General features: G+C 40.9%; 1 protein-coding gene across 4 annotated transcripts in view; it reads left to right on the top strand.

The window, feature by feature from the left end:
- The first annotated feature begins 4926 nt into the window (after positions 1-4926).
- GGNBP2 (gametogenetin binding protein 2) overlaps positions 4927-11607 on the top strand; it is a 31399-nt gene continuing 24718 nt past the window's right edge. For 2 of the 4 annotated variants that reach the window (XM_032871836.1, XM_032871834.1), the window contains exons 1-2: positions 4927-5106; positions 5617-5812. In XM_032871836.1, the coding sequence (XP_032727727.1) occupies positions 5720-5812 (93 nt within the window). In that variant the 5' untranslated portion in view covers positions 4927-5106; positions 5617-5719. The remainder of the gene's footprint in view (positions 5107-5616; positions 5813-11607) is intronic. The other 2 variants (XM_032871838.1, XM_032871837.1) reach the window with 1 other exon arrangement.

The following is an 11607-nucleotide window of genomic DNA, read 5'->3' as shown; positions in this document are numbered from 1 at the left end:
ACTCAAGGCTGGAGCTCAGAAAAAGGTAGAGGGTGGGTAATAAGCTAGAGGGCAGGCAGGGACCATATCAGACATACCTCATTTAATCTACCATGTTAAAGGGAAAGAGAACATGTGAGAAAGTCAAGTACTAGGCTGCTTTAATACAATGATGGCTATATTAACATTTAATATCCTACTGGGAATTTGAGTCATTTAAAAGTTCTAAGCAGACCTTTGAACCAGATGTTCAAAATCTAAGATTTAAAAACCACAAAATCCTTAGTTTCCAATTATAATGTTCCCTGTATATTGTTTAAAGTGGGCAAAAAAGAGGGGTGCCGAGGTGGCTCAGTTGGTTAAGGGTCCTACTCTTGATTTCGGCTCAGATCTCGGTATCAGGGTTTTGAGTTTGGGCTGGCGTTGGGCTCCATGCTGGGCATGGTGCCTACTTAAGAAATAAATTTAAAAAGTGGGCAAAACCCCCCTAAAATCTGCCTTTCTGTTGTGTTCCATTTTCAAGAAAAAATCTGATCTTTGCAGAAATAGTGAAGGGTCAGAATGCTCAAGTTAATTTTATACTTGGTAAGGAATCTGGATTATTTGTCTTGTGTAGATAGCACCTCCTCTAACATTAAGTTTTGGATTTGTGGTTTTAATCAGTTGCCTCTAACTTAAACATTTGTTTTATTCTCAAAATTGTTAAATAGAGTCATGTTATTACACTAATTAGCTTACTTCAATTTGTTACATTGATGATGGCTAATTTAGTATTTATGTGGCATTTTTGCCAACTATAATCAATGATATTTGGAGTCAATCTATTATTGAAAGGAATTTTCTCTCTAAAGAAATCAGTATGTTGAGCAGTTATACAGCTATAAAAACAAAAATCAGATTCCATTTTCAATTAAAAAGATTTTTGAAATTTGGGCACCTGGGTGGCTCAGTGGGTTAAGGCCTCTGCCTTCAGCTCAGGTCATGGTCCCGGGTCCTGGGATCGAGGCCCGCATCGGGCTCTCTACTCAGTGGGGATTTGCTTCCTCCTCTCTCTCTGACTGCCTCTCTGCCTACTTGTGATCTCTCTGTCAAATAAATAAATAAAATCTTAAAAAAAAAAAAAGATTTTTGAAATTTAACCATTAAGATTATAACCTATCAATTAAGCATGACTAGGAAAGGTGATTGGTTCTCTTGCTATGTCAGAGTGATTAATACCCCACAACCTATCTGTTTAAAGCATTCAAAGGAGGGCTGAGGAATCTAAACATACTGTTCTCTCATTTAAAAAAAGTAATTTAAATTATTTGATGACTGGATGAATATGTTGTCTAACTGGTCTGCTGCTTTTCGGTAACTGCTCCTTCATCTTTTCTAGATCTTAAATCTCTCTCAACAAGTTTATGTCTCACAATTACGGATACTGAATCATAAAGGAACAAAGTGTACTCTCTGTTTTTTCTACCTCCAGTTATGAAAGTCATGTAAGAGAAAGCTAAAGAAACAGCATTCATAAAAACAGAAGAATTAGTTTAAAAATTTTGACTTGGTTCTAGTTTACAGAAAAGATCATTCGACATAGATTACTGAGCTCCAATGTACCAGGTATAGGTGCTAGGGAAACAACAGAAAATAAGACAAAGTCCCTGCCTTCAAGGGGCTTATTCACATTTTAACTTACAGGCATTATTTTCCCTTAAATTTTTTTTCCCTTTGAAAAAAATTTTTAGAAGATTTTATTTATTTATTTGGCAAAGAGAAAGAACAGTAGGGAGAGGGAGAAGCAGACTCCCCACTGAGCAGGGAGCCTGATAGGGGACTCGATCCCAGGAACCTGAGACTATGACCCAAGCTGAAGGCAGACACCCAACTGACTGAGCCACCCAGGTGCTCCCTTTGAAAAATTTTAAGTGGGGAAAGTATGTATCTATTTTTAACAGACACAACAAAACTTCCCACTGTCAGCTCATGGGAAAGAAATCCAAATTCACAGATTCTAGATTTGGACAACCATGGTAATTTAAATAACATTCTGCTATTGATTTTACTATCACACAAAACAACATGGTTATCATAGTGAAAACAACAAAAGGTATTCTAATTGGCTAATTTCTTTTTCAGTTATCAATTTTTTAAAACAAATTTTAAGCCATCTCTACACCCAAAGTGGGGCTCGGATTCATAATCCTGAGATCAAGAGTCACATGCTTCACTGACTGAGCCAGCCAGGTACCCCTCAACTATCAGTTTTTGAGGACAGATAAGGGCAGGGGATAAAGAAGGAAGAATATAATTTGGTCTATGACTTTATCCTACTCATGACTCCAGGAAGTGACTCATTTCCACGACTTTAACTTTACAAAAACTGGAGCTATCTACCAATATGTATCAATAGCTTGTGTTTAGAAGAGGACATTTTATTTTTATTGAGCATTGTTGTCCAATATGATGTATAGATTATACAAAATCATATTTTGCTCCCTAGGAGTTTGTGTACAATCTATGAATACAGGAAGTAACATAAGGCATAAATCGGTACTCATTTCTTTTAAACGTAGGTTGCTTGGAAAATAGTCCTATCTCTTTTATGCTTGAGTCTTGTGGCTGGCTCTCGCACACTGGGAATCTAATAAGAAAAAGAAAGGTATTTTGTTGACAATTTATTATCTCTCCATCACTCTAGGTGTTACTAGGTACCAGCAAAATATCCTTTGCTGTTGATTGTGTTCTCCTGGCCTTTCAAATCCTTCAACATTGCCTCTCACAATGCCTGTACCAAAATTTAAAAACAGGCAACAGCTGGCTTTTTTATGTAGTAATAACTTATTCTGTCGATTAGAGTTAAGCTCTCTAAAGGCAGATGCTTAGTCATGAAATAATTCCTGCAGCAGTCCTGGTTTTAGTAGAAGCTAGACCAATAGTGAAGATGAGTACCTGCTCGAAAACTAAGATAACATAGTTAAAACCTCTAAAAATTGTTTCCCAGTGAAATAATTTTCTAAGCATTTCTCCTCGAATATTTATCATATTTAGAGCACCCAGGCTATCACCTTACCTCCTTAGGAACTTACGTAGCAAATTACCCACCTTTATAACCTTACAGTGAGTATTCACTGAGTACCTATGTGTTGTCCAAAGACATGAAGCAGCATGCTCAGTGAATTTAAAAGACAAATCCAGGGGTGCCTGGTAGGCTTAGTTGGTAGAGCATACAACTCCTCATCCCAGAGTTGTGAGTTTGAACCCCATGTGGGGTGTAGAGATTACTTAATAAAAGACAAATCCAAATCAGGGAAAGTAACCTCAGATGGAAAGAGACTACTGTGGTACTATTATGTTTTTTATCTGGGTTTTCATACCTTTTCTAACTTAAGATTCAAATCCCGGAGGGAGAAAACTCTGTTCTTTCCTAGTACCCAGTGCATACTCAATAACCAAAGTTATTTAAATTAGCACCTATATATTGAGCTTGTCATTTTCAATGTCCTTTACCAACCACAACCCAAAAAAAGTTTAAAAGATATAAAGTAGGTACATTAGTTTAGTATTTTAAAAAGGCCCTTTAGGTCTTAAAAGCCACAGTACTCTTTTTTTCTTAGAGGAGTATTTTTACATAAAGCACAAGATTCTCTCAAAAGCCCAAAGTTTGTTTATGTAGTCTAACCTGTCAGATGCGGCATGCTCGTCCTACATGCCTTCTGGATCTAAGCTAACGATCCCGTGTTCTGCTCTCCAAACATGGCCAAAAGACACAAATAATAAGTACTTGCGGGATAATCACACCTTTGGGACTGAACAATGGCTCTTCCAGTTTATTATGTCACCTAACCTAACAGTGACAACACAATGTCAGAAGTCAACATGGCTAAAGATGCACTGTAGGGTTTTTTGTTGTTGCGAGTCTAAGATTTCAGGTGATGACGAACACTCTTTTTACAGATCAGTATCACCGCTCTAGCCTATTTTACCAGGATATACAGATCTGTCATCAGGATTAGTTAGTTGTAAGAGCAGGAAATGGATTTATCCCTAAAATCATCAAGCCTTTCATAGGCAAAGTACTTCCCAACAACAGTTTTGGCTTTACAACAGGCCTCCCAAAGCCTTCAAGGTAGGAAAGGAGTACGCGGTGGCACGCAGAGTGCAGACGAACTGCCTCCATAGCGGCTCTGCGGCTCAGGAGAGGGTCAGGGACAAGGGCCTCTGGCCCGTCCCAGTACTTTGCCCAGGGAAATCCGTGTCCCGAGTCCCTAAGTTAATATTAACCCGGCCCAAGAAGTTTCTCTGGGCAGTGCGTGGACTAGCCTCTCTTCACACAGTCTTCCATCCGCCTCTAGTGTAGCAACTACAACGCAAAAGCATCCGCACTCCGGTAGTTTCCCTCGGCGGGACCTTGACGCAATCGCAGGCAAGGAAGCAGTGATGCGGCAGGCTCCGGGTGAATCAGGGTGTTCAGGGAAAGCGGCGTCAAGTACGTGGAAACCAAGCCTGGAGTTTCTCGCTCATCCTCCAGACGCTCGTCTCCCCTTCCCTCACTCCCGCTTTCCGCTCCCACTGACCTGGAAAGCGCCTCAGCTCCTCCCCACTTACCGAAGTCCTCCCAGGGCCTCGACCCTCGGGTGGGCCCGGAGTCAGCTCGGCTCCGCACCCTTTCCGCCCTCAGGAGAGCGGTTCCCAGGCCCGCGCGGCAGAGGGACAGAGGTTCGGGCCTATTCACTCCTCCTGGCAGCCCTATTTCGGGTTTATTTGGGTAGCTAGACTCAGAGCAGGGGGTCGATCACGCATTCGAGACACCCAAGGAAACACCCCCACCACTCCAGCAGGGTTTCGAAAGAGGCGAGCCGGGAGCGGCTGTCTACAGTCTCGCGAGAGGAGGCGGGGCCCCGCCCGGAGTTCTCGGCCCCTCCCTGCCCCACCCTCCCCACGTCCCCCGCCCTCCCTCCCCCACTCCCCGTGGCGCGAGCGGCTGACTGAACCTGGAGAGGAAACGGCATTCGGAGCCGCGCTCCCGCCCAGGCCGGCCCTGACGCGGGCCTCGTCAGCCGGTAACGGGGAGCAGAGGTGGGGGTCAGGGAGGCGACCACGAAAACGGTGAAGGTCAGAACCGAGGAGCCTCTTCCGAGAAGGGTGAGGAAAGGGTCTGAGCCTCCCTCCACAGACTCTGCAGAGCTGAGGCGGGGTCGACCCCTCCCAGGGGCGGGGTCGCGCTGGGCAACTGCAGCCCTGGGGACTGACTGGGCGGGGCGCGCCAAGAAAGGGGAATAAGGGGTCAGCTGGGGGTTGAGGGCTCCCCGGCGGCGGGAAACTGGAGGTGGGCTGTGGAGCTGAGGCCGTGGGTGGGGTCCTGGAGCTGGGACTCCAGTGACGGGCTGGGGAAGCCCCGGGGCCAGCGGGTCCCTTCCGCCTCTCCTTTGGACCCTGACTGGAGGCCGGCGGGGGTGGGGGCTGGGGAGGGCGAGCGGCGCGAGGGGGCGGGTCCCGGCGCTGCTCGGCGCTGATTGGCTGAGAGCGTGTGGAATCGGGTGATGGGAAACGCAGCCCGGCTCTCCCGTGCCCTACTGCTCCTCTCCCTCCCCCCCGTGGCGAATGTGCTGCGCGGCGGCGGGTGCTTACGCTCGCGGGGTTTGGCTGTTGCAGGCAGGAGCTGGGAGGAGGCGGCAGCGGCAGCGGCAGGAGCAGCAGCGGCGGCGGCGGCAGCTGGGAGGAGGTGGTGACGGTGGCAACGGCAGCGTCGGGGACGATGGCGCGACTGGTGGCAGTGTGCAGGGACGGGGAGGAGGAGTTCCCCTTCGAGAGGAGGCAGATTCCCCTCTACATAGACGACACCCTCACGGTGAGCGGGCCGGGCCGGGCCGGGCTCGCCGCTCCCCTGGCAGCTGTTTCCCCTCCTCCCCCTCCCCCAGGCCGAGCGCTGCGCACTGGAGAAAGAGTGTGTTGCAACTCCTAGGCGAGGCCTTCTCTCCGGCAGGCCCCACAAACTCGCCTTTGCAGTGTGTCGCACGGTAACCTCTGCGGGCCCCTGGCCCAGCGCTCCGTAAGCATTTCGAGCCCCTCTCGCCAGATTTTCCTTCCTTTTTGAACCCTCTTCCTTTCCCCCGTGTCTCAGTGAGGCGCTGCTTTTGCCAAAGCACGCGCTTCGGCGTGGGGTTGAAGGATCTTGGGCGTTTAGGGCCTATATCCTTTACAGAATCCACCTACCCTCGGGGAAGCTTAATTATCTGGAAATGTCGCAGCTGCACTGCTACCTGTATATTTTTTCTCTCAATACTGTAGCTCACTACAGAAGCTTAATTACTTAGGGCGGAGTGACATGCTCTCGCACAGTAAAGATTCCACTAAAATGATTTGGTTTCGTTGTAAATAGTGTCATATTGCCTAGTACATTAAAACTCTCTGAAATGACTGTATTGGTAGGCCGTGACTCTTCAAAATGGGCTTTCTTGGCAGTAGTTGTTTTTTAGTTTGCAGGTAACGTTTTCTTCTTCTTTTTTTTAATAAAGCAAAACTGTTGAATGAAGAGCATTCTAAAAAGCTGATTGCTCATCTCGAGTGTCAAAACCCACTTCTGGGTAGTTTTCTTTTTTAGAGTTGATGGTAGTACAGCATTACTGACCCTCTGCCCTGTGTTGCTGTACTATTTCCTTTGAAAGGAAATGGCAGAAATTTGAATTGAATCTGAACAGGAAATGAGTGCAGTTGCTTGCCACTATTTCTTAAAGAAATGAAATGAACCTTTTCTGAATAACTTGAAATTTGCATTTTGATGATGCTGAAGCTTTGGGTTATACGTTGCCTATTTTGATAGGTGTAACTCAGTCTCTTCATTATATTATGTTTGCCTTATTGCTTTTCAGAGGTAGTTCTGTTTTGTTCTTGAATATTTTTTTGCAAATATCTGTTGAAGTTTTTTCAAATTTTATATAAAATGCAAGTCATTGTAGAGCTGCCACTCTATGCCTTTCTGTTTGCCAGTCTCAATTAAGACTTGATTGAGCTGCATTACTTTTAAAAGGAGTAGAAGAGCCATTTGGTGACTTAATTTGTTAGAACTTTTTATGTGAAAACATCTTTTTTTTCATGGAAAGAAAGTGCATTTTTTTTTCCCCATGGTAAAAATGATTTGGCCTGACATAAAGGTAAATAGAATTTGTGTTGATGTATTAGGAAGTGTTTGTATGCCTTGGTTATGATTTGTGTATTTTTTACATTAAAAGTATAATGGAGTTATATTTTAAGTTAAAAAGAAAAACTAGCACTTTGATCAAATTAAATGATGCATTTCTCCATTTGAAAACTCCTAATATGAGTTCATTGTTACTTTCTTCTCTTCCTCTTACACACTTTTCTAGAGCACATAATTTGGTATCAACTTTGATTATTGTCCCAGAATGCCTTTGAAGTTTAAAAACCAATGGGTTTAGACATAAGATTATTTATGAGTGTATAATATCAAAGCATAGGGAACGTCAAAATAAATTTGCATATTTACAGCATTTTAAAAAACACTTAGTGACACTTTCTGACACTTCCTTATGGTCACATAACCACCTTTCCTGTGAGTGCAGCATTGACACATCTGTCATATAGCACTTTAAAACAGTGGCTGTTTTTATACTCTATGTACAACAATACTGATTTCTAAAATTTTCCATGGAAAAAAATGTAACCTTGCACTGTGATACATTATTGTACTTACTTCTCCAGAAAATTGGGATTGGACTGAACTTGGTGGTTGAGTTTTCTTTTTATAGACTTGTGACCAAGGCCAGTAAAATCTAGGGTCATTTAATTTTAAATATCTCAAAATAGCATTTTATTTAGGAAAAGGTGCAGTTTTCCTTTAGAAGGGTTTTTATCACTAGGAATGAATGGGACTATTTATTGTTTTGTCTTGGAACTTGTGCATAGTCATTGAATGCTTAGTGAAATTTCTTGTCAAAAGTGTCTTATATTTAGGGAAACAACTTTCTTTCAGAACTTTTTATTAATTACTACTCAGAAGAATGCAGAACACACACCTGTTGGGGAAGAGGGAGGGAAGATATCTGTAGCAGAAGTTTATGCTCTGCACTGGTCCACTAATGGTTTGATGGCAGTGTATCCCTGAAGTTAACATTTGGTCTGGCCTTTGTTCTTAGGGTTGGTAGGTAATGGGTTGAAAAAACGTGTGATCTTTATTTCATGTAGCCTTAAAATCTTGTTAGCGCCTTCTTGTTAAGTCTGGTTACAGCTTTCACAGTTCAATTATAAATGTTGTATCGTTTTAGTAACACAAAGTTGAACCCTCTAGCCTTAATTCTACTGGTGATTTTAGGTTGGATTTGTAAAATGAAATTGAGAAGCTTGTATGGGAGGAAGTAGTCTCCTCTTTTATGTGGTATGTTAAATCCACGTTTAAGACTCATTTGGTAATTAAATGGGTTTGAGTACTTGAGTACAACTAGTATAGGTGTATTTGAGGAAATCCCAAAGAAGTAAGTTGGTGGAATATTTAGGAAACTGGTATGCTGTGTGGCCAAAATGCTTTCTGGTGTTACTGGAATTGTAAAATAGCAAATAGGCAGAATATGGATTTTATTTTAGAGATATTTTTGGAGAATTGCAATTTTTAAGTAGTATTTTTTAAAAATTGAGTTAAAATTTAAACCCTTTTTAAAATAATCTTGAAAAATAATGATATAACAAAGAAAAAAATTATCCTTACTTCTACTTCCCAGCGAAACCTAAGGAGATAGCATTTGCTGTAATTCTACTCATAGTCACTTAGATGCAGAGTTGAGATGTATTGTCTACTGTAACAGTTTATATCTGGCTTTTTTTCACTAAATGTAATACTGAGAACATTTGTTCTTGTCATTCTTAAGTAGCTTTATTGGCCATGTAATAATTTGTTGTGTGACATCCATAATTTAATCATTATTCCTTTGTGGATATAGGGGTGATTCTACTTTTGACTATGAATAATATTACAAGAATATAAATAATGCATAAGTCTATGCATTAAAAATTTTTTCCTCAGGCTTTGGAAGTACAGTTGCTGGATCAAAGGAGAAGAGCCTTTTGTAAAGTTCTTGATACATAGTGTCACATTGCTATAATATTGCTTGGAAGCAGTTTACTCTCCTGATAATTCGAATGATCTAACTGGACTAGAGACTCTGATAATGGGTTTTAATGGAGACATCAAAAGATAGTAAATGGTAGCATATTCACTTGGGGATTAGGTGTTTAGCATTTTTAAATTTAGTACTTAATGTTTTCTTTTAACTCTTAAATATTTAATTGATTTTACCAAAGGTGATAGATGTTACAAATAGCTGTGAGGATAAAGTAAAAAAGTAAAGCTACAGTGACAATGACTTTTAATAAATACAAATTTAATATTGTTGGTTAGAGATTATGAGAATGTGCTAAAAACAGATTATTTGTGGTCAGGAGAAACCAGGACAGATATTTAAGAGTGAAAGTGGGTAATGGATTCAATAAACTTTATAAAGCAGTAATTGCAGGACAATTACTGGTTCTATTTTCGGCCAGCTAGGGAAAGGCAACCTCATCATGAAGCAGAACACTAATGATTCCTCTGTGAAACCACACCTGAAATACTTTTCATGACTGTCTTCCTTTAGGTAACCTAGAATCTGAAGATTAAGTCAAGGAAGTGGTTTTAAAGAATGGGAAAAAATAGTGCTACTTTCCTCTTTGCCTTCCCTTTTTCCTTTTTTCTTATTGTCCTCTCTCAGTGTTAAAGAGCATATAGTGACTGTCCAGAAAACACCAAGGTAAAAAGCCATTGTCCTCAGTGTTTGAAAGGTAAGAACAGACTAATTTAGTGTGAGTGCAGAGTTTGTAACCAGGGTGCTATAGAGTAAGTACAAGAGAAAATTTAGTATTATACAAGCCAGTGAAACCCAGGAATGACACAGTAATAGACTTAATCTTGACATTTATCTCTGCTGGGTAGGGGAAAATCAAATGATCTGAAATGAGGATTTAAAAAAATTCTTAACCCTGTCCTTTGTTGTACCTTTTAGAAATGATTCCTAGGGCCCCTGGGTGGCTCAGTGGGTTAAAGCCTCTGCCTTCAGCTCGGGTCATGTTCCCAGGGTCCTGGGATCGAGCCCCGCATCGGGCTTGCTGCTCTGCAGGGAGCCTGCTTCCTCCTCTCTCTCTCTCTCTCTCTCTCTCTCTCTCTGCCTGCCTCCTGCCTTCTTGTGATCTCCATCTGTCAAATAAAATAAATAAAATCTTTAAAAAAAAAAAAAGATTCCTAAAGCAGGTATTATCCATGTATTTTTAAACATCAGCCGTTAGATCTCAGTATGTTAGATTTGTTCTTTGATCTCTGCTTTAATTATTAAAACAATAAAACATATTTGATAAGAATAAAATTTCATTTATACAGAGTCAGAATTTAAGATTTTACCTATAAACCAGACTGGAGAGACCTTGATTTGGTTAAATAAGAAGCATGCTTTGAATGTTCCTTAAATTGGTAGTTTTGATCTTAAAATAATACAGGTAATTATCTTAATTTTTTTATGGTGGCAATTGATATGTAGTAAAATGGTGTACATTTGTATCAAACAAGTGAGAATGCAAATCAAGGTGTTAGTTGCTTAAGTGGTAGATTTGGACTGACCTGCAGTGTTGTCTTGTATGGCTTTAAAAGTTTATCCTATACCTTTTTTCTGACTTGACAGTTCAGTTTCTTTGTATTTTAAACCATGTAGTGCTGACAAAAAACGTGGGTTAACTGTACAGTATTGCTAACTACTTTTATGTTTTATACGTTTTCATGGACCAGGATTTCTAATAATGGGATTATTAAGTTTTTAAAAAATTTGAGTAGATTCTGTTAAATATTAAGTACAGTGGACAGTATGGATCATTAGATTTTTTTGCACACTTACTTCTGTCATCCTCACTTGTTCATTTAGAAACACCTTGTTAAAGCAGACCAGTGACCAATTTTGCTTAGTACTAGTGGTTAACATACGAAATTGCTTAGAACAACACCCAGTATATATGAAGTACACTAAATGTCTTTATTATTACTACTGCCAGTCTTTGGAGATACTAATAAGACTGTAAGAGGGAGGACTTAGAGAGAAGTCAGTAAACCTGAAAATTGGTAATTGATCCTTGAACCTATAAGATTTGGACATAATATTCTATGTGTGTGGAAGAAGAAACTTCCAGAACAATAAAAGCTCTTGAGATGGAAGCATGTCTCTGAATTTGGTATAATGAACATAGAATTGGAAGCAAGGAACACTAACTTTTCCCCTTGGTAACAAACAATGTATGTGCATTGTAATAAATTTGGGAAAGGTAGGAAGGAACACATGAAGGAAAAAGTCTTATCTTTTCACTCTGTAGAGATAGGCCACATCTAACACATCATGTATTTTCTTTTTCTGTAAGAAAGTACCCACATGCAAACATTTGAATCATGTTGTAATGCAGCTTTTGGTTCTGTGAAATACAGTGGTGTCCTGGATTGTTGAGTTCTTGGTATCCCTTTGTCTCTACTTCATATATCCTGTATTCCCCTCATATCAGATCAAGAGAAGATCTATCTATTGCTTATGCTTTATTGTTCAGTCCTTCATGTATTGTTAGAAC

Source organism: Lontra canadensis, unplaced genomic scaffold, assembly GCF_010015895.1.
Source record: "Lontra canadensis isolate GAN:19392208 unplaced genomic scaffold, GSC_riverotter_1.0 scaffold43, whole genome shotgun sequence".
Classification (NCBI taxonomy): Eukaryota; Metazoa; Chordata; class Mammalia; order Carnivora; family Mustelidae; genus Lontra; species Lontra canadensis.
The sequence above is the reverse complement of the archived record's forward strand: the minus strand, read 5'-3'. Positions and strand labels throughout refer to the sequence as shown.